The sequence below is a fragment of the Bidens hawaiensis genome, unplaced genomic scaffold (assembly GCF_021521415.1).
Source record: "Bidens hawaiensis isolate Kalapana, Puna unplaced genomic scaffold, B.hawaiensis_p1.1 tig00012283_1, whole genome shotgun sequence".
Lineage (NCBI taxonomy): Eukaryota > Viridiplantae > Streptophyta > Magnoliopsida > Asterales > Asteraceae > Bidens > Bidens hawaiensis.
In genome coordinates, this window is record NW_027491999.1 from 411,232 (window position 1) to 437,719 (window position 26,488).

Consider the following 26,488-nt stretch of genomic DNA (forward strand, 5'->3'; position numbering starts at 1 on the left):
ATATATATAATATATCTTAAAAAATACGTACATATATATATATATATGAGATGAGATATGCATGTAGCTGCTTTAAAAACGCGTGAATATTATTCAAAGGTTTCACACCATGCAACACTATATATAGACGTTCGTCTGATCAGATCCAAAACTCTCCCAAGTCTCTTGTTGCAGAAGTCACATTTGATCTCTTTCTCTCTCAATATAGATATAAACAGACAAACACATATAATAGAATATAATATAAGTGGAAGGATGTTTCGCAGAAGACATGGTAAGAGGACCACTCGGACAGAAGAGGAGGAAGAAGACGACACGTTTCCGGTGTACTCTCCTCAGTCACAAGAGGATATGACTGCCATAGTCTCCGCCCTCTCTCAGGTCATTGGCGGTGACGACACCACCGACAACAGCAGTCATGGTGATCAAATGTCTTCGGCTACTCAAAATCAACCGCCGCAAGTTATTCAACAATCACCAGGTACAGACTTCCACTTTCTTTTATCTAGATCATTGCATTGCATATTAACAGATCAAATGAAAAACATATATCTTTTGTGAAAAGTGAGAATATATAGAACAATCTATACGTACTACTAGACTTTTCCTTTTTAAATTCAAAGATTAAAAGGTGTATGAAAATGTATATTTATAGAATATTGAGCGGTTTGTCTCTTTAACTAATTATTCATTAATTAGTTTCTCTTTTATTTTTTAAAGTTTTCTTTTGCTCCTCTCTCTAATCCCTAACCGTCTCTTATACGTAGACATACAATAGCACACACAGTTCCATAGTTCCAACACATGTAAATATTTCAATTTATCATGCATGATAAACAAATATAGTTGATATTTACATGGACATGCATATGACGGACCTTTACTATTAAGTATAGGGATCCGACCAACTCTTTTGAAATTTTTTAGAGGTATGTATGTTAAAATCCCTATCAGAATATATGAAATTTTGGCACCAACCCCTCTTTCAACTAATGTGAAATTTTCTCTAGGATTCATCATTGGGCATTTAGCTGCAAGCACAAATATGGGCATTTAGCTGCAAGCACAAATATGTGGCATCATAATTAAGCATACACACACACACACATATATATATATATATATATGTATGTGTGTGTGCATGTATATATATGTATGTGTGTGTGCATGTGCGCTCACACACACATGGAACCAAACAAATATGTAGTATAACAATTTACAAATTATATATAAGTATGCATATTTGCATACGTAGTATACCTATTTTTTAAGATAATTATGGTTGCAACATTTTGGGTTTATTTTGCCTTCATAATACATGCACTTCACGTGTGTTTTTTGTTTGGTTTATGCATATCACGTGTGTTTAACATTTGTGTTGTGTTTTCAAATTTATACGTATGTGATGTGTGCATGTCAACATATTTGTTTTCCAATTTTCCAATTTATTACAATCAAGATCCACACATGCAACATGCATTCTACTATATATTCTAGACTCAGCTAAGAAGACCACAATTGTACGTGCAACATACATGCCAGACTCATCTAAGAAGACCCCATATGTTCAATTTATTATATATTTCGTCTCATTATTTGAAACATGTGATTTATATGTAACTTTTGTTTATTATTATATGCATGTGCATGTGAATCACAATTGTACGTGTTATGAACAGATGTGAACCAAAGGAGGAGACACTATCGAGGAGTAAGGCAACGACCATGGGGAAAATGGGCAGCCGAGATACGTGACCCACAGAAGGCGGCTCCGGTGTGGCTCGGCACCTTTGAGACCGCGGAAGATGCAGCCAATGCTTATGATGAAGCCGCTCTTAGGTTTAAAGGTAACAAAGCAAAGCTCAATTTCCCTGAAAGGGTTCAACCAGGGAGGACGGAGTTAGGTTATCTAACTACCTTTCCCCACCACCTTCAGCAACCACTTCCACAGCCTCAGCTGCCGTATCACACCACCGTAGATCCTAATTATGTTGATTACTCACAGTTTCTTGTGGGTTCAAATGATCAAATGGGTGATTATTATCCGAACATTTTGCAGTCATCTAATTCATCATCGTCGTCTAGGAATCTTCAGGGTAGCTCATCTGATTATGGGTCCACGCAATATTGGCAAGATTATGATCCAAGAAACTATTAGGGGAGTCATGATTATCATATTAAAGATTTTTTTTTTTTGAGTAAGCGGTTTGTAGAAAATGAAAGTGTTTCTGGGCGGATATTGGAAAACCAATCAAATCTAGGTAGTCTGTTATTTTTCAACTAACTAGCATTGAGGTGGCACCTTGGTTCCCATCCTTTTTTTTGTCTTCAACGTCCAAGAATGCTAAAGGCACAAGCGGACTTACCTAGTCCTCACCAAAAATTAGTTGAAGTCCGTTTCTTAAAGATAGCGGAGTACTTAGATTCATTTTGTTTTCCAATGCCCACCTGGTAACACCTTGATTTTCTATAAAATGCCTAGTTCTAAATAAATTCAGAAAAGTGTGTGCGTCTTGATTCACCTAGCTAAGTTGCAATGTTAAATTTTTTGTTTTACTTTTCTTTTAACTGCCATGTACCAACTTAAAGTCTTAAACCAAGTAATGAGAAGTGTCATGCATGTTTTTTATTCTCTCTAGATACACACACAATGCTATATTATTATTATTATTATTATTGGTTTGGATCAAATACAAATAAAATTAACGTAAAAATTATGAGAATTAAATAGAGTAATTATATATACAAATAGAATAGTTATGTAATTGCATCATAGAGTAATTACATAATTACTCTACTTGATTCTCATAATTAGCACGCTAATTTCATTTGTACGTTAACTTTCCCCTCATTATTATTATTATTATTATTATTATTATTATTATTATTATTATTATATTAACGCCTTTAACTTATCATTGATTATATATCATCGTCCTCCCTCTCACCAAACTCAATTATCATTGACCCGTATACTAACGTCACAATTAATTAACATCATAACCATAATATAAATAAAAAAAAAAAAACATAGCATCTAAGTTTTATGCTAATCTTTCAATACTTCCCTCTAAGCATAAAACTAGCTTGGATTAAACTTGGCATCTTTAATCTTCTTTTAAGTACGTCAAATGGTTCAGTGGTGCAACTTGGACATTTAAAAAGAGAAGTAACGAAAATGAAAACAAATCAGAAAAAATGTGAAAAATAAGATAGTAAGGTTTTTATTCCCTTCGAGAGTAGCTCATTGATGGGCTATAAGCTAAGGATAATAGCTTAATATCCATTATCATTGCATATTATTCACATTCTATAATTCTTGCAGACCTTAATATTTTAGTTTTAGGCCTCCGAGAGTGTTGAGCCGGTCTTATAAAATCTACGAGGTTTTATTAGAAAAATCAAACGATGAGGTATTATATATATATATATATATATATATATATATATATATAGGGGAAGGCTCATGTACATTTTAGTCTTAACATGAGAACGTAGGAAATAATATCAATTTATAAAAAAATGAGAACGCAAGAAACAATATCAACTACAATACCAATCTACATAAACAATTATTTATAATAACAAAGAAAAAAACCTAAAAATTACAACAAAAGAATCAAAATCAATAACAAAATAATAACAGCATATACCAACAAATACTTATACCAGCAAATGAAAAAATCTAATAATAACAACAAAATACAAATAAGCAAATACTTATAACGTGTCATAATTGAAAATTAGCAAATACGAACAAAAAATAACAGCAAACACTTATAAAAATAAACCTAACAATAACAGCAAATTGGTTCTCACTGTTTTCATGTTAAGAATAAAATGTATTTGATCTTGTTTCTATATACATAATCAGTAGTGACCGTAGCTTTTTGGAAAAATACATTGGGGGTGACCGCACTTAATACCTATAAAATTTTTCAGAAAAAATCACAAAATTTATCATAATAACTGAAAAAACAGCAGTGATCGGGGCCACCGAGGTTCCACAGAGCTTCGCCCCTGCCACTAATCTCTTTCCATTTAAATAATTTCCATTTTTTGCGTGTTGTTTTAGAATGTTTCCTGGCTTTTGTATCTTTTGTTGTGGAAATTATAAACAGTTGGTTTTAGACCATGTTAAAGAATTATCAATTTTAAGTTTTTTTTTTCCAACTATCTGAATTTGATTCATTTGTTTTTTGTTTGGTCCGAAAAAGTTCCATGCCAAAAAAGCAAACTAATTAAGAGCATTCTCAACCAACTCCTTATATTATGTGAGGGGTGTTTTTATAATTTAGAGAGTGATCAGGGTATTGTGAGTTAAGAGTTTTTATATTTTAGAAAAAATAGTGATTTTTCTGTATATTTGAAAAGTTACTGTTCATTCCATATAATTTTTTAATATATTTTGAAAGTGGTTGTAAGTGAATGAAAGAGAAAAGGTAATGATAAAAGGTATAAGAAGTATCATTTAATTGAAATGGAGATATAAAATAAAGTGAGTTTTAGTGTAATTTTTGGTTTGGAGATAGAAAATGATATGAGAATGCTCTAACACCCCTATTATGCTATGTTTTACGGAATGTGTGAAATGTGACTTCGTCACGTAAGCGTCACATAGGCATTTTGGGCTTACATATTTCACACTCATTCGTATGTTGTTGTAGTAGAGTGAAATGTGAAATATAATGATAGGATGAGGTGAAGGACAGGAGGTTAATTTGGATAATATAATATTTAATTTATAAACAAAAAAAATACAATTATTTAAAAAAATATACATAATGGACTATATAAATGCACTTACAGTTTGTTCTTAACCAAATGATTTACAATCTGATATTATACTATTATAGTCTGACATATTAATTAATTTATTAAATTTTACTCATATTTTGTTATAAAAAATAGTTATAATTTATCAGTTGCTTGTATATTCTGTTAAAAGAAATGTATAAAATGTTGGAATTAATAACTTAATCATTAAAGCTATATATTATAGACACAATCGAGTTTTTTTTTTTTACCAAAATGGGTGGAAGGGAAAAATTATTTACCATAATAGGTGATTTTGAAAGTATTTATCAAAATAGGGTTTTTTAGTCATATTTTTTTTCTAATAATCTATTATAATTCAACTTAATTTATTGATCATTACATATAATTCAATTAAGATATTGTATGAAAGTATGATTTCTTCTAGTCTCCTTTGAGAATTGGAGGAGTTTTGATTGAGTGGAAAAAGAAGGGTTTTTTTGTCTACCTTACTTTCTTCATTTTTCCTTATACCAATAACTCAATCAAAATGCAATTATCTCGACGAAAAAAATGTCTGTTATGCTTAATATCTTTAGTTTGATCTGTCTTAATTATGCCCTTTATCCGAGTAGTCTTTTCTTCGCCAAATTGCCTGAAGCCTATGCTTTTTTGAATCCAATCGTAGATGTTATGCCAGTAATACCCCTATTCTTTTTTCTTTTAGCCTTTGTTTGGCAAGCTGCTGTAAGTTTTCGATAAGATCTTTAATAGTATCTTACAGAATTCATGATTTATTCGAGAAAAATGATAACATTTGATAAGATCAAATAAGTCTGACAGTATGAACCTTCAATTCAAACATTGAAATGATCGAATAGCCGTGAGAAATCCGGCTCGCCCCATTTCCCGATTTTAATCCTTTTTCCTTTCCGGCGAAATACCTTATTAGCTTAGGGTCGCTTACAACATCTAATTGGGGGTATGAAAGTGATTTCTGGTAATCAAAGACTCTTTTGAAAAATTTCAACTTCACAACTTTATTTGAATTTCTGAACATTATATATGGTAGAATCGTAACCATAGAATACGACCCGAATCGAAATGCATACATTTGTCTCATACACTATAGGGATGGTGAGAAGAGATATACTTTACATCCCAGGGGGGCTATAATTGGAGATACCATTGTTTTTGGTACAGAAGTTCCTATAAAAATGGGAAATGCCCTACATTTGAGTGTTGTTTGAACTATTAATTTACGTAATTGGAAGTAACCAATTAGGTTTACGACGAAACCTAGAAATCGATCACTGATCTAATTTGAGTACCTCTACAGGATAGACCTCAACAGAAAACTGAAGAGTAACGGCAGCAAGTGATTGAGTTCAGTAGTTTCTCATATAAAATTATTGACTCTAGAGATATAGTAATATGGAGAAGACAAAATTGTTTCAAGCACCGACAGAACCGAAAGCGCCCATTCTTTCAAAGAGAAGAGGACAGATTATTCATATTTTTATTTTGCTTTTATTTAGTCAATTAATCTATTATCATCTTTTTAATTTGTTTTTTTCAATCATAATTATAATTCTTTTCTCTATAACCATTTTCAGTTGTAAACATGGTATCTATTGTCTTTGTATATAAATTTGGATGCAGTTACATAATAATTCGAGTGTTCTGAACATGTTTAGTGGGCCAACAATTGTGCAATCGCTGACATTAAGACAATGATATAGTATACATCGATTAAAAATTTAGTTCTACAATATGAGTCAAAAGGTATATACTTTTGAAAAAGTACACGTAAATAAACATGAAAATAAAAACTAGCATTGTAGGTATTGGTATTGCACAAAATTGTATTAATTGTATCTTTATCCTTTATTTCTCAACAAGGTTTAACAAGTTAAGAATCAATATCAAAATATAAACAAAAATAATTCCACCCACTAAAGCATTCATTTTTTCTTAAGGAAAATGCCAAAACAATTCCGATGTGATGAAAAATCGTAAGACAATTACAAGACATGAGCAAAATCAAATATAAGAATCAAAATAACATTCAAGAAATCCAATAAAGATGGCTGTGAGAAAAAAACGTACAAAAAAACCATATTCTGAAAGAAATCAAATACAAGAATAAAAAATAATGCTAATCAAACCAATATTCTTAGAGATCAAATACCGAACATGATAGAAAGCAAAAATTGGACATACATGTTCGGTATAACAAAATCGAACCCGGAAATTGCGATTGAAGTCTAGTGGATCGGAGCCACGATAGAAGATCCGATTATTAATGAAAGAAGAGAGGATAAACTCATTAGTAGTTTTTTTCTACTTTTAAACCTTAAAAGTAAAAGAATATATGTGATAACCTCATTTTGATATTTCAAAATCATCTATTATGGTAAATAATTTTTCTCCTTCATTCATTTTGATAAAAAAAACTCGTTAGAATCAACCAAAAGATATATAACAATAATAAATACAAGATATCGTCATAGTTTGTCTTGTAAATAAAAGATATATCAAAAAACATAAGATCCGACATATCACGACTTAACAAATATGATTTGTAAGATACGATATTGATATAAAAAAGATAAGTTATCAAAAAACGCCAATTAATTAATATTCCTGTTTCATATTTATTATTCATCTACCCATTAAACGTGGAGAAATTTACAAACAACAGGTCAAAGCCATTAAGGCATTAATAATAATAATAATAATAATAATAATAATAATCCATGGGGTCCATGCACAATACCTTCTTAGTCTTCGTTGTTTTCTACACTCATAATATATACACAAAACAAAAGCCACTTTCATTGTGGATTTTATATTCTTTGAAATATTCGATTGCATGACCACATGCTCTGAATCAGTTATTTGACATAGAGTTTGGTTTTTGTTTTCGGACAATGGCGGATATTCGAGTGTTTGTGGTTTTGATCTTGAGTGTTATTTGTGTGTGTGTGGAATCCAAGTATATGATATATGATACTGCACAAGGAGTTGTGAAGGGGAAGCTTAATGTGCATCTTGTACCGCATTCGCATGATGATGTTGGTTGGTTGAAGACTGTTGATCAGTACTATGTTGGATCCAACAACACCATTCAAGTAATTATTTGATATCTAAATTGTTTTTTGTCTTACACATTCATTGATTTATTAATTTTTTGCTTTACTGTTTGATATCTGAATTGTTGTGTGTTGATCATTATGCAGGCTGCTTGTGTTCAAAACATTCTTGATTCGACGATTCAAGCGCTATTAGCTGATAAGAATAGGAAGTTTATTTATGTTGAACAGGTTAAAGATCTTGAACCCTTTGATTTTATTGTGCTACTGATTTACATTAAATGTTATTTGATATAAACTGTTTGGTTTAGTCAGTTACTTTGGTTTAGGTTCGGTTAATACAGTTATGTGTTTGCACCTATCATATTGGTTTTGAACAAACTGTTGTGAATGTTGCAGGCGTTTTTCCAGCGTTGGTGGAGGGAGCAGAGTGTGGCAACCCAAGCTAAAGTCAAGCGCCTTGTTAGCTTGGGTCAACTTGAGATGATGTAAGCAGATAGATATGATATACTTGGGCTGCTATACATACACCATCTGATATCATCTGTCATCATGCGGGCCACATGACCGAAGAAAGATGGTCATACGGCCCGTATAACAAGCAAAAGATGGTCAAACGGGCAAAGACGGTCAAACGGGCCATATCACAGGCAAAAGATAGTCATACGGCTCGTATAGCAAGCGAAAGATGGTCAAACGGGCCATATCACAGGCGAAAAATGGTCAAGCGAGCCGTATGAAAGGTCAAAGTTTGTCAAACGGGCTGTATGACAGGTGAAAGATGGTCAAACGGGCCGTATGACAGGTCAAAGTTTGTCAAACGGGCCGTATGACAGGTCAAGGATGGTCAAACGGGCCGTAACATACGACAAATGTCAAACGGGCTTTATAAAATTTGTCATTGGTGTGTGTTGTCACATGACTAGACGTGAAAACATCGTGACCCGTATGATGAGCCAATATGTATGAGTGTATGACCATGACACATAAGTGGTGTTTGATTTATATATTGTAATGGATTTATCTTGTACTATATAACTCGGTTATGTGTAATTTGTTTTTGTTGGGCAGAAATGGAGGCTGGTGCATGCATGATGAGGCAGCACCGTATTACATTGACATGATTGATCAAACAACGTACGGGCATAAATTCATCAAGGAACAGTTTAATGTAACACCAAGAGTTGGCTGGCAAATAGACCCCTTTGGTCATTCCGCAGTGCAGGCTTATCTATTGGGAGCAGAGGTCACATGTTACTGATGCTTCTTAAATAATAATATTTTCAAGTTTTAGACTTTAACCCTTATGATCATTTAGGTTGGATTTGATTCCCTTTTCTTTGGCCGGATTGATTACCAAGATAGAGCTAAACGAAAACAGGATAAAAATCTTGAAGTTATCTGGCGAGCCTCCAAGAGTCTCGGGTCATCTTCACAGGTCCGTTTCAGTATTATTATCATTAGTACTAAAAACATACGAAAGTGTAACTTTATCATTATTAACACTATTTAACGATTTCATTGATCTATACAGATTTTTGCAGGTGCATTCCCCGAAAATTATGAACCACCACCTGGCGGATTCTACTTTGAAGTCAATGACGAATCCCCGATCGTCCAGGTAAACTTCAAACCAAGATTAAGGTTTATGAATATTTATTAAAACTGTAACATAAATACATAACTGCATATTTTATACTGAAGGATGACGTCAACTTGTTTGACTACAACGTTCAAGAACGAGTCAATGATTTTGTAGATGCAGCTTTGTCACAGGTGAGCTGCGTGTATTTGTTTTAACTTTTAACTATTAGCATCCGTCTGTCGTTTTATTATTAATGAACTAAAAATATTTGTTGAACTTTAACTTGTATTATCAGGCAAACATTACACGCACAAATCATGTTATGTGGACAATGGGGACAGATTTCAAATATCAGTATGCAGAGTCATGGTTTCGGAATATGGATAAGTTTATTCATTATGTCAATAAAGTTAGTTACTCTATCAATACCTCCTAAGTCACTTTATTTTAAAATTTTATAGTAATATAGTTTTTTTGTAATCATATTTAACGCATTATATTAAAAAAAATTCAAAACGGACTTAAAATGGTTTTTGAGTTTTGACTACATATGCATACAGGATGGCCGGGTCAATGCGCTCTATTCAACACCGTCTATATACACTGATGCTAAACATGCTGAGACTGACACCTGGTCTCTCAAAAAAGACGATTATTTTCCGTAAGTATATTTTGTAAACCTTAAGTTATATATTTAATATTATGGCATTGGCATTTCTAGTCTCCATTTTGCTTATAGTTTAAACATATATTTGTTTTTTTAGATATGCTAGCGACATAAACACGTACTGGATAGGATACTTCACTAGTAGGCCTGCTCTCAACTTGAGAGTCTCAAGGGATATGTGAGAATGTTGAGCGGTTATTATCTGGTGCGTAACACAAGTATTTATTTGTTTTACATCTTAGTTTATTATTTAAAGTTCTTGATTATGATTCTAGTTTTTGACTAAAATTATTTCAGGAAGCAAGACAGTTGGAAGTAATAAAGGGAAGGAAAAAAACCGGGCCAACTACCGAGTATTTGGGTGATGCATTAGGGGTTGCTCAGCATCATAATGCTGTTTGTGGTACATCTCAACAACATGTGGCTAACGATTCAAAACGCCTTGCGATAGGTTACAAAGAAGCTGAAAAGGTGGTTGCAGAATCGATAGCTTGCATGATATCACCAAAACCGGGATGTGCAAGTTCAGCAACTAATATTCAACAGGTATGTATGCAACATATATGTGTATATGATAGAAAGAATATATATATATATCTTTTTGTATCTAATGATTTTTCTTCATTAATTTCTAGTGTCCACTTCTGAACATAAGCAACTGCCCTCCAACTGAAGCTGATCTTTCATCTGGCAAAAAGTTGGTAAGTGAGATTCTTGATACTTAATATTAAGCCTGGAAAACTCGGCGGGTTTGGTGACGGGTCACAAACAGGTTTGAAGCAAAATGAGTTCGGGTCAAAACATGTTCTGGTCAATACAGATTCTCAGCAAAATGAGTTCGGGTTAAAATTGGTCTTGTTTAAAGTATCATTTTCGCTTGGGTCAATATGAGTTCGGGTCAAAACGAATCGTTTTAGAAAGTATCAATTTGGCTCTGATAAAAACGGTGTTAGTCAATACGAGTTCTAAGCAATATGAGTTCAAGTCAAAACGAGTTGTTTTAAAAAGAATCAACTTGGCTTGGGCTAAAATAGGTTCGGGTCAGTACGGGTCTAAGCAAAATAAGTTAAATAATGGTTGTCAGCAGTGTCTAGTTTGAATAGACGCAAATTGACCCGCTGTCTAATTCGAGTTGACCCAAATAAACCCATATAAATTAACTTTTGCCCAAATCAACCCGTTCTTTAGAAAAATGGGTCATGATTGTCACACATACCTGATATTGTCCAATACACAAGGAAATGGCATAAAACATTATGTTATATTATGCATGCACGCGTCAAAATTAAATGTACTGTTGTCACCTTTACTGTAGATTGTTGTATATAATTCACTGGAGTGGAAGAGATCTGATGTTATAAGACTTCCTGTAAGTATTACATCATGCTTCATACAATCATACTCCTTTCCTTATATTATACATATTGATATTGATATTGATACTAATATTGATTATTGGTCATTTGGTTTTTTGTATATTATTACATTAGGTTGTTAGTGAAAATCTTGCAGTGTATGACTCCAGTGAGAAAGTAGTTGAATCTCAAATTCTCCCTATAATAAATGAATCTATATCCATAAGAAACTACTACACGACTGCATATACGGGTGAATCACCAAACTCTACTCCAAAATATTGGCTTGCGTTTACAGCAGACGTTCCGCCTTTGGGATATAGCACATACATCATTTCTAGCACCAAAAAACCAGGTAAAAATCTATAATGTCTAAGCTTTTATTTAAAATAAATTTATTTGCATGTTGAATAATCAAATTTTATGTATTGATTAAAATTACTCTTCATCTTATGTAAAGGAAGAGTTTTACGCACTTACAAGAAACGGAAAAGATGATATACAGATAGGGACGGGAAATTTAAAATTAATATATTCTGGAACTGAAGGAAAGCTTTCTCAGTATGCTAATAGTCGAAGCTCTGTAAGTACTTTAGCGTATTCGTTATCTTGATAAAATATATTTTTAAAGTTAATTGGGTAAAAAGACCAAAATGCCCTCATGTGCAAGACACGGAAAAATCTAACATCCGTTAGTGGAAAGGACGTAAACTGTGACAACATATGAACATAAAGGAGATTTTTGTTATTTCCTTAGTGTAAAGACGAAAAGTGAAATTCAATATATACTTAAAAACGAAAATTGTAATTTACTCAAACTTATTAACATTTAAATTGCTAATGTGTGTCTTATGTGTTGGTTATGAAAGATTGAAGCCTCTTTGAAGCAATCATATAGCTATTATGCTGGATATGATGGCTCGGGTCAGGTAACTTTATTATTATTGTTATTGTTAATTATTTATTATTGTTATTACTATGTCATAAAATTATTATTTTTGTTTTAGGCGTCCGGAGCATATATTTTTCGTCCAAATGGTGACTATCCTATTGCTTCTCAGAAGCAGGTATATATTTATTTCCTGATGCATGTATGCTATGATTTGTAGCCTGATCCAAAATTCCGAATTAATAATGTTCAGTTGCAATAAAATTACAGAATATAACAGTTCTAAGAGGGACAATATATGATGAAGTGCATCAGAAAATAAACAACTGGATTTACCAGGTAATAAATTATTTGATCAGCATCCTTTCTTGATTAACTTTGATAATATTATTAATTTCTTTTTAGATCACTAGAGTGTACAAACATAAGGAACATGCGGAAGTCAAATTCACTGTAAGTTCAGCATTCTTTACTCTTTTTAGTATTTGTTTTTGGGACATGCTTATGACTAATAATCTGAATTTCAGGTGGGCCCCATACCTAGGGAAGATGGAGTTGGGAAAGAGATTACAACTAAGATCACAACCACCATAAAAAGCAATAAAACATTTTACTCTGATTCTAACGGTCGAGATTTTACAAAACGGGTATTTGATCAAAACTTAAATTTGTGATTCTTGAAAAAAAAACATGTTCGTAATATTTTAAGGTAATTTTTTTGTGGCAGATTCGAGACTATAGAGCTGACTGGGATCTTGAAGTGAATGAACCAATTGCAGGAAACTATTATCCTGTATGTTTTAAACTTTTGTAGTATTATGCATACATTACTCAAGTTGAGTTACACATGCTTAACTCAAAGTTGGATTATTTTGTAGATCAATCTTGGAATTTACATAAAAGACAAAATAAGTGAGCTCTCAGTTTTGGTAGATAGATCCGTTGGTGGATCGAGCATTGTTGACGGGCAACTGGAGTTGATGCTTCATAGGTACATCTTTCCTTGATTATGTCATTAGTTCTCACAGTTTACAATTAAACAATTTTGAATCAGCCACATACGCATGTATATTGGTATATAATAAGGAAAATCACACAAATAACGATGCTGACCCACAAAAGTGACAAACTAGCCATCGAAACTTTTTTTTTACCGAACGGTTCACCCATTTATAGGATGACATGCGGTCAAAAGTAAAGTCCATGGCTAGTTTGGTAAAAAAATAAAAAATAAAAAGTCAATGGTTAATTTTGTTATTTTCTTGGTCAAAATGGTTAATTTGGTGGTTTTCCCTATACAGTATGAATACTTTTGTAATTTTTGCAGGAGATTGCTCTATGATGATGGAAAAGGTGTTGCAGAAGCTCTAGATGAAACAGTTTGTGTTGGTGCTGAATGTTGAGGATTAGCAGTAAGCATTTTTGTATTATTCTTATTATTATTATTATTATTTATTCCAATAAATATAGACAAATTGATAATTCAAGTACTTGTGTGTATAGGTTCAAGGTAAATACTATATTAGAATGGATCCACTTGGAGAGGGCGCCAAGTGGCGTCGATCGTATGGTCAGGAGATATACTCTCCACTTCTTTTGGCATTCACTGAGCAGGTGAAAGAAAAGTGCAGTTTTAGTGTTTTTTTAGATATTATAGATAGTTATTGTATATTAGTAATTAATTAATTCGGCCGCGTTGTACAGGATGGAAATAAAGGAGCAAGCTTCCAAGTGTCGAAATTTTCAGGAATGGATTTCAATTATAGTCTCCCTGATAATGTAGCATTGCTAACACTCCAAGATCTTGAAGATGGAAAAATTCTTCTTCGTTTGGCACACTTATATGAGGTTCTTGATTTTTCTTTTAAGTGTACTGAGTTGTAAGAAACGGGCCATTTTTCAAAATCGGTTGGGTCGACTTGAAACGCGCTTTTAGAATTTTGTTAACATTAAAAACACACATGGACAATGTCCTACCTGTTTGTCCTCTTTGACCCATTTGACCCGTTTTCTTTTTAGCTTAATCTTTTTATATGACCCTTTATGATAACTTTTTGAATAAGCAAATTAGAAGTTTGTTAGCATTAAAACACACTTGAACATTGTCCTACATGTTTGACTGTTTGACCTCTTCGACCCATTTGGCCCGTTTTCCGTTTAGCTAATCTTTATATCTGTCCCGTTAAATTTCTGTACTTTCTGGTCTTAGATCGGAGAGGATAAGGATCTTTCGGTGATAACCAATGTCGAGTTGAAGAAACTACTTGCTAAAAGGAAGGTAAGATCCAAAACGCAGTTCGTTTTAACAAAATAAGTACAATAATGGTTTTATTATTTATTTTTGACTTGTTTCTTGTTTATCTTCGATTTATATATTATTTAAGATAACCAAAGTATCAGAAATGAGTTTATCGGCTAATCAAGGAAGGGCGGAAATGGAAAAGAAAAGGTTAGTGTGGAAAGCAGAAGGGTCCAAAAATGATGAACCTGCAAGTCAAAGGGGTGGACCCGTTGACTCGCAAAAGCTGGTTGTTGAACTTGCCCCTATGGAAATACGAACCTTTATTGTGACAGTTGGTAACTAAGACGCGTTCTAGGAGATTCATTCGCTACAATAATCTGATTTCCGGACACTTTTTTGCTGCTTGTAATATCTGCCTCTTCAGTTGATTGTTTCTAAAGGGTTTGACCTTATATGATGAATTGATGATGAATACAAACTATATAAAATTAATTAATTGTAGTGTATTAAACTTAATGGTAAGGATAATATATATCAATTGAGTTAAGTTTGATTTTGGTTCAAGTTTCTTAAAACTTTGAACAATTTTGTAACCAGTTGTCAATGAAGATGATAATTGCTCTTTACAAGTTTAATGAAGTTTTCTTAGTTTTTTCTTCTTTTTTTTTTACCATTAAAGTCTTATCACCATAACGTATACGAGTTGATCTCTGTATTCAACATAACGACGTGCGTTTACACAAAAACAGTTTTGGTACAGAATTTTGAGAAAGTAGGAGCTTTAGCATTTAACAATTCTTGTATCATCAAGATTGGATCTAATTCCTGAATTTACAATTTTGTAATAACTACACATGTCAGAATTGCAAGACAGGCAGATTTTGATGCGGAGACCAACATTTTGTTGGTTGACAAATTGTTGTACCTTGTTTAACTTTAATAAAATTCAACTGTTTTGATACCGGTAACAATTTTGGCCCGCACAAAAGAAATGAGTTCATCAAGTAAGCAACACAAAGAACCAAACTTTATCATTCATTCATTGTACTCAGTATATCCCACCAATAGCAAAGCTATGGTAGGGTCTGAGGAGGGTAAGATGTAGACATCCTTACCTCTACCCCATGGGGATAGAGAGGCTACTTCCGGTGAGACCCCCGGCTCGATAGTAGTTTTGCATCAAGCCTTGGACATATTACATAAGGCACATAGCACTCAATCATCGGGACGCCGGCTGATTGGTGCATGTACCCTTGTCTTTCGGCTATCAACGCCACCACATGATGCCTGATTAACCTTCCATCACTTTTAACGTTATTTTCACAAAATTAGTAAAATAACGTCAAAATTAGTGCAATTTTACTTTTGCCCACCCGAGGGTTCACACATATATACATTATATGCGCGCACCGCAAGCAGGGCACAAAGAACCAAACTTTATATCAATGCAAAACTGTTTTATGATTAATATTATGATTAATATTTGTTTATGAATCTTACAATTCACTATTTCAAAATCCTGAATGGTTATAACTTGATTTTGTCAATTGCAGTTAATACAATAATGGCTATTATTCCCACTCTTTTTTCAACCCAAACTCAAAGCCTTTACCATGGTTGTTGCTCTATCCTCCCTACATATTCTACTTGATATCCAAAACTAGTAAACAGAAAAAAAAAAAAAAAGTACCAAAATTGTATTCTTGTCAGCTACTACACCAGTAATTTTCCAAGTTAAAGGTTTTCTTCGTCATCAACCGCCTTCATCCTCCCTTTCATTTCAATGACATGTTTCTTCAAAATCGGCTCTAAGCAATTTTATTCACATATCTCGACCTAAAAAAACAAATTAACAGTTAACTAAAACTGAACTATAAAAACATATGCTTTTATATTGAAAAAAACATACAAATTAGAGAAAAAAACAACTCAAAATTACCTGGTGTAAATCATTATGAACTAAATCATCATCTTATCTTGTTGACCGATTTAATAAAATGCAAACATCTTTGACCCGCACCGTCAACTGTCAGCTGTCAACAGAACCACAACTTACAAAGCTGCTTCATTCGACACATTAACCTCTTTCACATCTGTTTCATCTTGACTTATTAACTCGTTCACAGTCGTTGAACTAGGAACCCATCCAAACTTCACCATTTTATCCAAAACCTCTGTCACACCATCATCACCATAACCGCTCGACTTTAATCCACCAATCAGAGTCTTACACGTGTCAAAACCAAGTATCAACCCTCTCTTGTTCACTTCATCAATGGAAGCCGATGCTTCAGAAAGTTTCCCCCTTTTGCATAACATTTCCAATAATCCATCAAAAACGTTGCTGCAACAAAGATCCTTAACTAATAACACGTCCAAAAGCTCAAAAGATTTCTTGAAATTGTTCTCTTCAGAAAGAAGATTATTCAAGATTTCTGAAGCTTCGGTTTTACTGGTACCCAATGAGATCACATCTTCAAAGGTTGTAAAAAGTTTTGATTTTTCTCCCGATTTTATGTAAGATTGTAAAACGGGTGCGAAAGCTTCTATTTTTGGTGTCAAACTCTTGGAAGTGAACATGTCTTTCAACGCTAAACATACTTCATTCACCTTCCCTAATTTGCAAAGCCCGTTAATCAACGTGTTAAACGTTGGTGTATGCGCAAGCCCGCTCTCCACCATTCTGTCAAATACCAAAAGCGCCCTTTCGGTATCAGCTTCTTCACAGCAGCCCTTCACAAGCACTCCATACAAGGATTCAACTGGTTGAATCCCGTTCATGGGCATCTCATCTAACAACTTAAACGCTTCCAAAAGATTCTTCGATTTGCAGTACCCGTTAATAATCGTAGCGTAAGTCAACACGTTGACCATCACACCCTCCCCTGGAATTCCATCAAACAACTCACGTGCCCTTTTAACATCACCCGTCTTACATAGCCCGTGAATCAGAGTATTATAAGTGACAATATTTGGACGAATGTTTCTCAGAAGCATTTCATCGAAGACCTGGAAGGCGTTCTGAATATCGTCTTTATTAACAAACCCTGCAATCAGAGAACTGCAGGCATGAACATCAAGATTTAAACCCTTTTCCCGAACCTCAGACACGACCTCCATTGCTAACTCCAACATTTCATTCTTTGAAAAACCTTGTACAAGCGCGTTGTATATTTGTTCGTCCGGAAGAATACTTTTCCCCAACATGTTTTTCAAAACCTTGAGTGCTTCCTTATTGTTTCCATTTTTACAATAACCATCAACCATAGAAGCCAAAACCGCTTGATCTGCCACGATTCCCAACCCAATCATTTCACTAAAACACACATTCGCAGCCTTAACTTTTCCTATATTATTATAACCCGAAATAATCGCCTTATAAGTGAAAGCATTTGGCTTTACTCCACCTTCCACCATTTGAGCCAAAAAGGCACGCGCTTCCTCCATTCGTTCCGCTTTACAAAGCCCAATAATTAACGAATTGTAACAAAAAACATCAAGTAATACACCTGCCTCCTTCATATTTTCAAGAATCTCGATCGCGTCATCACACCGATTAAGCTAACACAATCCATCTATAATACAATTAAACGTCACAAGATTAACTTCAATCCCTTTAACAACCATTTCATTTTTCAACTTAAACGCCTCGTCTACATCCCCTTGTTTCAAGAACCCATCAATCAACGCGGTATAGGTAACCTTATCTGGATACAAACCGACATGTAACATGTTTTCTAACAACAGTTTTGCATCGTGAGATCGCTTCAATTTGCATAACCCGTCTATAAGACTCGTGTACGTATAAATATCGGGCCTCAAACCCTCCCCTCCCATTAATCTTTTTAACTCAAACGCTTCATCAACAAGGCCCATTTTACACAACCCGCTAATTAACACATTGTACGTTAATAGACTCGGGTTATAACCCTTTTTTCTCATTTCACCAAACACCTTTCTCGCCTCGTCCAATTTCCCGACCCTAGAGTAACCACCAATAATGTTAGTATACGTAAAGCTATCATGTTTTAACTTCGATGCCGACATTTTATCGTACGTGTTCCAAAACAACTCCATATTATCTCGTTTCAACAAATCATTCATCAAAATGTTGACCCGCCGTAAAGTGGATTGCGGTTCTAAATTCTTAACAACCATCTCGTTGTTGACCCGTAAAGTTTCGTCTATCTTACCTTCTCGTCTAAACCCCTCAATCAAATACTCATAACTAACAGGTTTGGCAACCAAACCCGCGTTATTCATATCGTCTAAAACCCGTTTTGCATCACTTGATCTCTTGGCTTTGCATAATCCTTTTATTATTATCGAGTAGGTATGCTCATCGGGAATCAAACCATTTTCGATCATTGTTTTTTTATAATCAAGAGCCTCGTTAACGAGTCCGTGTCTACACAACCCTCCAATTAACAGATTGTATGTCACCAAATTAGGGCTGCAATATTTCCCCTCCATTTCCAAAAATACCCTTTTCACCTCGTCAATTTCCCCGCTTTTACAATAAGCAGTAATCATATGACTGTATCTATAAGCATCAGGTGCCACATTGGCTTCAACTAATCTATCATTCACCTTCCAAAACAAATCAATCTTATTGCTTTTTAACAAATCACCCATCAAAGAACTCAAGCACACCGAATTCGGGACAACGTCGCTATTCTTTAAGCTTAACAACAAAGAAACAGCTTCATTCAACAAAGATTGATTCTTATAAGCATAAACCAGTTGCGAAAGCCCTATAGAACTTAACTCAACACTTGCAACCGCACTTACGACATCCGAAAACGGCATTCGGGTTTTGATCATCTTGTCAAGAATGGCACTAGCCTTCCTTACCCGACCCGAATTACAAAAACACATTGAAAGAATCAAGAAAGATTTAGGGTTTTGAGCAATACCCATTTCATTGGTGGACCAGTTGAACAAAAGGCGGAGTCTTTTGGGGTCAAGTGATTGATTTTGATGAAGAACTGATTCGATTACATCTGGGTTTAGCTTCTGATTGAGGTTTTGAATTGATTTGATGCGTGAAAGCCAGTCGTCATCTTGATGGAGAATTGATGTGATTTGGGTCACAGTTTGTTTATCCTCGATCTTTGAGCAAAACCCTAATCTTGATTTTGGAAAAGATTGGGTTTTTATGAGATTTATTGCTCGCATCGTTGATGGAAAATAATTACAGAGGAATGAAATGAAGAAGAAGAAGAAGGATGGGTTGGTCCGGTTTTAATATGGGTCGGATCTTTTGCTATAGATGTGGATAATCCATGGGGCTTTAGATCAATGCATTGAGGATGATTCGCATTTTAGGGTTCCAATAGGAAGCTGCAAGCAGCCAAGCTTAGCAGGTTGCTAGAAAGTTGAAAATGGAAATATAAAGAGTTAATGGCCATTTTCGTCCCTGTGGTTTGCTACTTTCGCCACTTCAGTCCAAAATTTTTATTTTTGTTAATTTAGTCCTCATAGTTTTAAATATTAGCCAATTACGTCCCATCCGTCTAACGGCATTCAGTTATGCCGTTAGTTTAAGGGTAATTTTGTCTTTCTTATTTTAATTTTGAGTTAATGGTCATTTTAGTCCCTGTGGTTTGATATATTTGCCAATTCAGTCCAAAGTTTGAAAATTTGTCAATTTAATGTTTAGTTTTCTTTTTATTTTTTATGTTTTTTGTTTATAACCCTGAAGGGCATAATTCAAGCCCAAAACCATCGAGCAACCTCAAATACTGGTATGCATTTACTCTATTGTCAACAGTAATCATACCCCCCCCCCCCTTATATTTAGTTTCTAGACATTACCTAAATCTTCTCCATGGTGGAATTCAATGGTAAAGTGGTCAATGTAATTCCCTGAAACCGAATTATACAGAAAAAACTAAAAATTGTTTTGTTGATTAATGTATAATAGTTTATTACGACCCAGATTTTCGTTATGATATGTTAATCTCTAAACCCTAAATATTATGCATTCATCAAAGAAACGATTTTTTGTTTTTTCCGTACAATTCGGTTTCACGGAATTGCTTTGACCACTTTACCATTGAATTCCACCATGGGGGAGAGTTTAGGAACCGTCTAAAAACTAAATACGAGAGGAGGGGGTATGATTACTGTTGTCGACAGAGTAAATGCAGACTTGTTTTGGGCTTGGATAATGCTCTCTAGGGTTATAGAAAAAAAAACTGACTTAAATTGACAAAAGTTCAAACTTTGGACTGAATTGGCAAAAGTATCAAACCACAGGGATGAAAATGACCAATAACTCAAAATAAAAGGGAGAAAGACAAAAATACCCTTAAACTAACGGCATAGTTGGATGCCGTTAGACGGATAGGACGTAATTGGCTAATATTTAAAACTATGAGGACTAAATTGACAAAAATACAAATTTTGGACTGAAGTGGCGAAAGTAGCAAACCACAGGGACGAAAATGGCATTAACTCAAATATAAAATGAAATTGGTCCTTTATTATTGTATAAACCTGTTATGAAGTTTTTTGTTTTATAAATTCTTGTTTTATAATTTTTTTATTTTATGAAATTTTCAATATTTATAAGTTTATAGCCTTTGATGTTTCACTTTTAGTTATGTACTTGGTTTATATTTGTATTCACTTTCTTTTATGTTAAAACTTTCTTCTTAACCACCTACTACCACCATATGCATGAGATTGATCATCTATAGCCAGATTAAACTCATGAACTTCGGTCGTTAGGGTATCCGCAATAGATCTATGATAAACTGAAATATTTTGTCACGTAAATGAAAAACGTCTCACAAACTTTTGAATATGTTTACACGTTTTTATCTTATTTTTACCTACTATTATCGTCTTTCTCAAACTTTTGAATATTTTATACAAATCCATGAAGACATTGAAGACGTCACGGCGGTGGTGGCAGTTCGAGGGACGAACTTTGGTGTTGAAATGGCTGAATGAGATGTTATGTGTGAGAGAGATAGGGAGAGTACGTATATAGGCCAACTCGGTTTTGATTCACCCCGATTAGATCTTAACTCCTGATTTGAGGTATAGAGCCGATCTAGGGCTTTAATCCGCCAATGTGGATGGACTTGATAAGCCGATGGTGAGTAATGGCTAGTGAAGGGTGGTAGACTTACCTTCTACCCAAAAAACAACCACCACCTACCACCAATTCAACCACTTGCCACCATATCGAGTTTAAAACCAAAGTTTTATAGTATAAGTTTATTATAGCCGATATACTAAAAATAAAAATACACTACCATCATTTTAAAAAGTATATAACTTAAAATCCAAAACCCATACTCTAAATCAATTTAAACTTAACATCTCAATCTCAATACTTTACATAACAATAACAATGAAATCATCAATAAATATTTCCTAGTTGTTTATTTAAAAAACTAAAAAATAAATCTGAAAAAATGTAAAGCGTAAACACATGAAATAAATAAATAGGACAAAAACGTGGAGAATACAAAGCTAGGGTTTAGCAAATGAAATGAAATGAAATTAAATTAAAACAAACAAACAGGCGTTGCAGGTACATGAAGGTGCACTGCATCATCCCATAGACGGCTATCATCTTCTTCGCAAAACCCTACCTTTCCTTCATATCAGCCTCCGGTAAGGCATTCATCACCTGATTTGTTCTTTTAAATCATTCAAAATGAATACTTTAATCGTTTTCTTGTACCAACAGATATTCATTTCTTATGTTCATATCTTGCTACCTGTCATTTGATTCATTATCTGATGGTTTTATGCAAATTGGCTGTAAACCCAGAACCCATAACCTGTAATTCATTTCATGTTTGACTTAGTCAATAGTAGTGCTGCTGCAAATATACCTTATTATTATTATTATTATTTTGGTTGCAGCTATGGCTGGATCACTAATTCATGCCGCTTGTTTCGCGTCGGTTGACCACGAAACAAAGGTTTATAAAACCGGGAAGGCTAAAAGAGTTGTTAAAATGATGTCATGTTCATATGCACCGATGAGAATCAGGACCTTTTCAGGGCTCCGCGGGCTGAATTCGTTGGATAATATTATGAAAACGGGTCAAGATTTTCATTCCAGGGTTTCGCTAGCAACGTCTGTTCTGTCGAAACGGGTCGCAACACGTGTTGTTCCGAAAGCGATGTTTGAGCGGTTTACGGAGAAGGCTATAAAGGTAATTATGCTTGCGCAGGAGGAAGCACGTCGGTTAGGTCACAATTTTGTTGGCACCGAGCAGATATTTTTAGGGCTTATTGGGGAAGGAACCGGAATTGCTGCTAAGGTTTTGAAATCTTTGGGGATTAGTTTGAAAGACGCCCGTGTGGAAGTTGAGAAAATTATTGGTAGGGGTAGTGGTTTTGTTGCCGTTGAGATCCCGTTTACGCCTCGAGCTAAACGTGTTTTGGAACTCTCGTTGGAAGAAGCCCGTCTACTTGGTATTTTCAACTTTTTTAATAAATTTTTTATCAGATTTATCTTCATTAACAGTTATTTAATTTTATTATGGAAATGTTTTTAGGTCACAATTATATTGGATCAGAGCATTTGCTACTCGGTTTGCTTCGAGAGGGTGAGGGTGTTGCAGCTCGTGTTTTGGAGAATTTGGGGGCTGACCCTAGTAACATTCGCACTCAGGCAAGCCTATTGTTGTTATTTGTTAGCTATAGTTACTAGTATGTTATTGTTAGGGTTTATTAGTATATAGCCCATAGAAGACCTGTAAACAAACTGAACGAACAAGAACAAAGCATGTTGGTATTCGTTCGTTTAACTTTAAGCGAACAAATTATGAACGTGGGCAATTAAACAAACGAAGTGAACGTGTTTGTGTTCGTTCGTTGTTAACAAATGGTTCGCAAACGTAAACGAACGAACATGCCTGAACTTAGATAAATAGACATATCTGAGGTAGTGAGGTCAAACCAGTTAAAAGTAAACGTGAACAGCAGTGTATATATTAATGAGCGTAAACTAATGAACTTAGCAAATTTAGACTAATGGATATAAATGAATGTAAACAAACCAGCTTAAACAAACATAAATGAACGATTGAGCGTTCACGAGCATAAATGAATGAACGATTGAGCTGAACAAAATTGTTCATGAACTTTTGTTTTTGTTTTGTTTTGTTTTTTAAATTAGCCAACTTCCCGTTGAACAATTCACGAACGGTTGATGTTTGGTTCATTTACAGGCCTAGCATGTAGATATTCCAGTCACATTTACATTTTCAAAGTTCCAACCCCACGTGTTATCTTTATTCTAATTTGCTCATTACTTTTTCAATTTCACGAGTAGGTGATTCGAATGGTTGGTGACAATGCAGAAGCAGTTGGTGCGGGTGTTGGTGGCGGGACCTCTGGCAGCAAGATGCCGACACTTGAGGAGTATGGAACAAACTTAACAAAGCTAGCTGAGGAGGTATGTTGCATAATGGTTTCTTGATGATGTTTATTAATGTTATTTAAATCACTTTTTTTTCATTTATAGGGTAAGTTGGATCCGGTGGTTGGAAGGCAGCCACAAATTGAACGGGTCACACAGATTTTGGGCCGCCGAACCAAGAATAACCCGTGCCTTATTGGTGAGCCGGGTGTCGGGAAAACCGCCATTGCAGAAGGCCTTGCTCAAAGAATCGCAAATGGTGATGTCCCTGAAACCATAGAGGGGAAGAAGGTGAGTTGACTACTTGACTTCATGACATTCTAGAAACTTTACAAGTGGCAAGATGGGCGGGTCGGTAATGGGTCAAAACAAGTTTCATTTTTTTGTTTTGTAATGTATTCAGGTGATAACCCTAGATATGGGTCTGCTTGTTGCTGGCACAAAGTATCGAGGGGAGTTTGAAGAAAGATTAAAAAAGTTAATGGAAGAAATAAAACAAAGTGATGATATTATTCTTTTTATTGATGAGGTTCATACTCTTATTGGAGCCGGTGCTGCAGAAGGAGCTATTGACGCTGCTAATATATTAAAACCCGCTCTTGCTAGAGGTGAATTGCAGGTAACCAGTAATATTATTATTGTAATTTATTATTTTTTTTGTAAAAGAAGTTTATTAATTGATGTGTGTTAATGTGTTATGTGACAGTGCATTGGGGCTACAACACTTGACGAATACCGTAAGCATATTGAAAAAGATCCAGCATTAGAAAGACGATTCCAGCCCGTTAAGGTGCCCGAGCCATCTGTTGATGAAGCAATACAGATTTTAAGAGGGCTTAGAGAAAGATATGAAATTCATCATAAGCTTCGGTATACTGATGAGGCTGTAGTTGCTGCTGCCGAGCTATCACATCAATATATAAGGTATTTTAATCTTTTTATCTATATTATAAGATCACTTTTCCCAATGTTTGATGAGTTATGCTGTATGCTGTAGTGATCGTTTTCTTCCTGATAAAGCAATCGATTTGATCGATGAAGCCGGATCTCGTGTTAGACTTCGCCATGCACAGGTACATTTTTGTATATATATTGATCTGTTTACGATCCGTTTTGACACGTTTACGACCCGCTTGTGTGGCTAGTTACCTGAGGAAGCTAAAGATCTTGAGAAAGAGCTTAGACAGATAACAAAAGAGAAAAACAAAGCGGTCCGTGGTCAGGACTTTGAAAAGGTAATTCTTCTCTTCATTGACTTAATTCATATGTTTGTCTTTGACCTTAACTTTGACTTTTGACCAGGCGGGGGAGCTTAGAGATAGAGAAATGGATCTCAAGCTTCAGATATCAACTCTAATTGATAAAAACAAAGAAATGAGTAAAGCCGAGGTTGAAGCGGGTGACGAGGGACCCACAGTGACAGAATCCGACATCCAATATATTGTCGCCACGTGGACTGGAATACCCGTGGAGAAAGTCAGTAGTGACGAGTCAAACCGCCTCCTCAAAATGGAAGACACCCTTCACACGCGCGTCATCGGTCAAGACGAAGCAGTCAAAGGCATTAGCCGAGCCATCCGCCGAGCCCGTGTCGGTCTCAAAAATCCTAACCGCCCCATCGCCAGCTTCATATTCTCAGGTCCCACGGGTGTCGGGAAATCTGAGCTTGCCAAATCACTAGCCACATGCTACTTTGGGTCTGAAGAAGCCATGATCCGACTCGACATGAGTGAGTTCATGGAACGACACACGGTTTCAAAACTCATCGGCTCACCACCCGGTTACGTTGGTTATTCCGAAGGCGGTCAGTTGACTGAGGCGGTCCGCCGTCGCCCGTACACACTTGTCCTATTCGACGAAATCGAAAAAGCTCACCCCGATGTGTTTAACATGATGCTTCAAATTCTCGAAGACGGACGGTTGACTGATAGCAAAGGTCGGACCGTTGACTTTAAGAACACGCTTTTAATCATGACATCGAATGTCGGAGGCAGTGTTATTGAAAAAGGCGGTAGGAGAGTCGGATTTGACCTCGATTATGACGAGAAAGACAGTAGCTATAACCGAATCAAAAGTTTAGTAACCGAAGAACTGAAACAGTATTTTAGGCCCGAGTTTTTAAACAGATTGGATGATATGATAGTATTTAGACAGTTGACTAAATTGGAAGTCAAAGAGATAGCTGATATTATGTTAAAGGAAGTATTTGAAAGGCTAAAGGGTAAAGAAATAGAGCTTCAAGTGACTGAGAGATTTAGAGATAGGGTGGTTGAAGAAGGGTATAACCCTAGTTATGGTGCAAGGCCATTAAGGAGGGCTATAATGAGGCTTTTGGAGGATAGCATGGCCGAGAAGATGCTTGCACGCGAGATTAAGGAGGGCGATTCGGTGATTGTGGATGTTGATTCGGATGGTAATGTGACGGTTTTGAATGCTGCTGGTGGTGCTCCGCCAGAGGCGTTAGCCGAGCCGATTGTAGTGTAGACGAAAGGGGTATTTTGGTCAT

At 35.0% G+C, this 26,488-nt stretch overlaps 2 protein-coding genes and 2 pseudogenes across 4 annotated transcripts; 3 read left to right on the top strand and 1 right to left on the bottom strand.

The window, feature by feature from the left end:
• Positions 1 to 255: 255 nt before the first annotated feature.
• Positions 256 to 2,158, top strand: LOC143540603 (ethylene-responsive transcription factor ERF114-like). The gene is made up of 2 exons (XM_077033619.1): positions 256 to 481; positions 1,680 to 2,158. The coding sequence occupies exons 1-2, from the start codon at positions 256 to 258 to the stop codon at positions 2,156 to 2,158; spliced, it is 705 nt and encodes a 234-aa protein (XP_076889734.1).
• A 5,520-nt stretch (positions 2,159 to 7,678) lies between these two features.
• On the top strand, positions 7,679 to 14,994 carry LOC143540622 (putative alpha-mannosidase At5g13980; annotated as a pseudogene). The gene is made up of 25 exons (XR_013136620.1): positions 7,679 to 7,889; positions 7,998 to 8,081; positions 8,250 to 8,338; positions 8,922 to 9,096; positions 9,169 to 9,288; positions 9,385 to 9,471; positions 9,555 to 9,626; positions 9,731 to 9,844; positions 9,996 to 10,096; positions 10,200 to 10,307; positions 10,400 to 10,648; positions 10,738 to 10,803; positions 11,418 to 11,471; positions 11,593 to 11,812; positions 11,898 to 12,040; positions 12,327 to 12,386; positions 12,752 to 12,799; positions 12,874 to 12,993; positions 13,074 to 13,139; positions 13,225 to 13,337; positions 13,674 to 13,758; positions 13,850 to 13,960; positions 14,051 to 14,194; positions 14,556 to 14,624; positions 14,731 to 14,994. The product of XR_013136620.1 is annotated as a putative alpha-mannosidase At5g13980 (transcript).
• Positions 14,995 to 16,284: 1,290 nt separating this feature from the next.
• LOC143540621 (uncharacterized) lies at positions 16,285 to 19,766 on the bottom strand (annotated as a pseudogene). The gene is made up of 2 exons (XR_013136619.1): positions 16,528 to 19,766; positions 16,285 to 16,424 (listed from the first exon to the last, which is right to left on the bottom strand). The product of XR_013136619.1 is annotated as an uncharacterized LOC143540621 (transcript).
• Positions 19,767 to 22,474: 2,708 nt separating this feature from the next.
• On the top strand, positions 22,475 to 26,466 carry LOC143540623 (ATP-dependent Clp protease ATP-binding subunit ClpA homolog CD4B, chloroplastic-like). The gene is made up of 9 exons (XM_077033631.1): positions 22,475 to 23,033; positions 23,117 to 23,232; positions 23,896 to 24,018; positions 24,088 to 24,273; positions 24,386 to 24,601; positions 24,689 to 24,906; positions 24,980 to 25,055; positions 25,128 to 25,217; positions 25,285 to 26,466. The coding sequence occupies exons 1-9, from the start codon at positions 22,478 to 22,480 to the stop codon at positions 26,464 to 26,466; spliced, it is 2,763 nt and encodes a 920-aa protein (XP_076889746.1). The 5' UTR covers positions 22,475 to 22,477.
• The last annotated feature ends 22 nt before the right edge of the window (positions 26,467 to 26,488 follow it).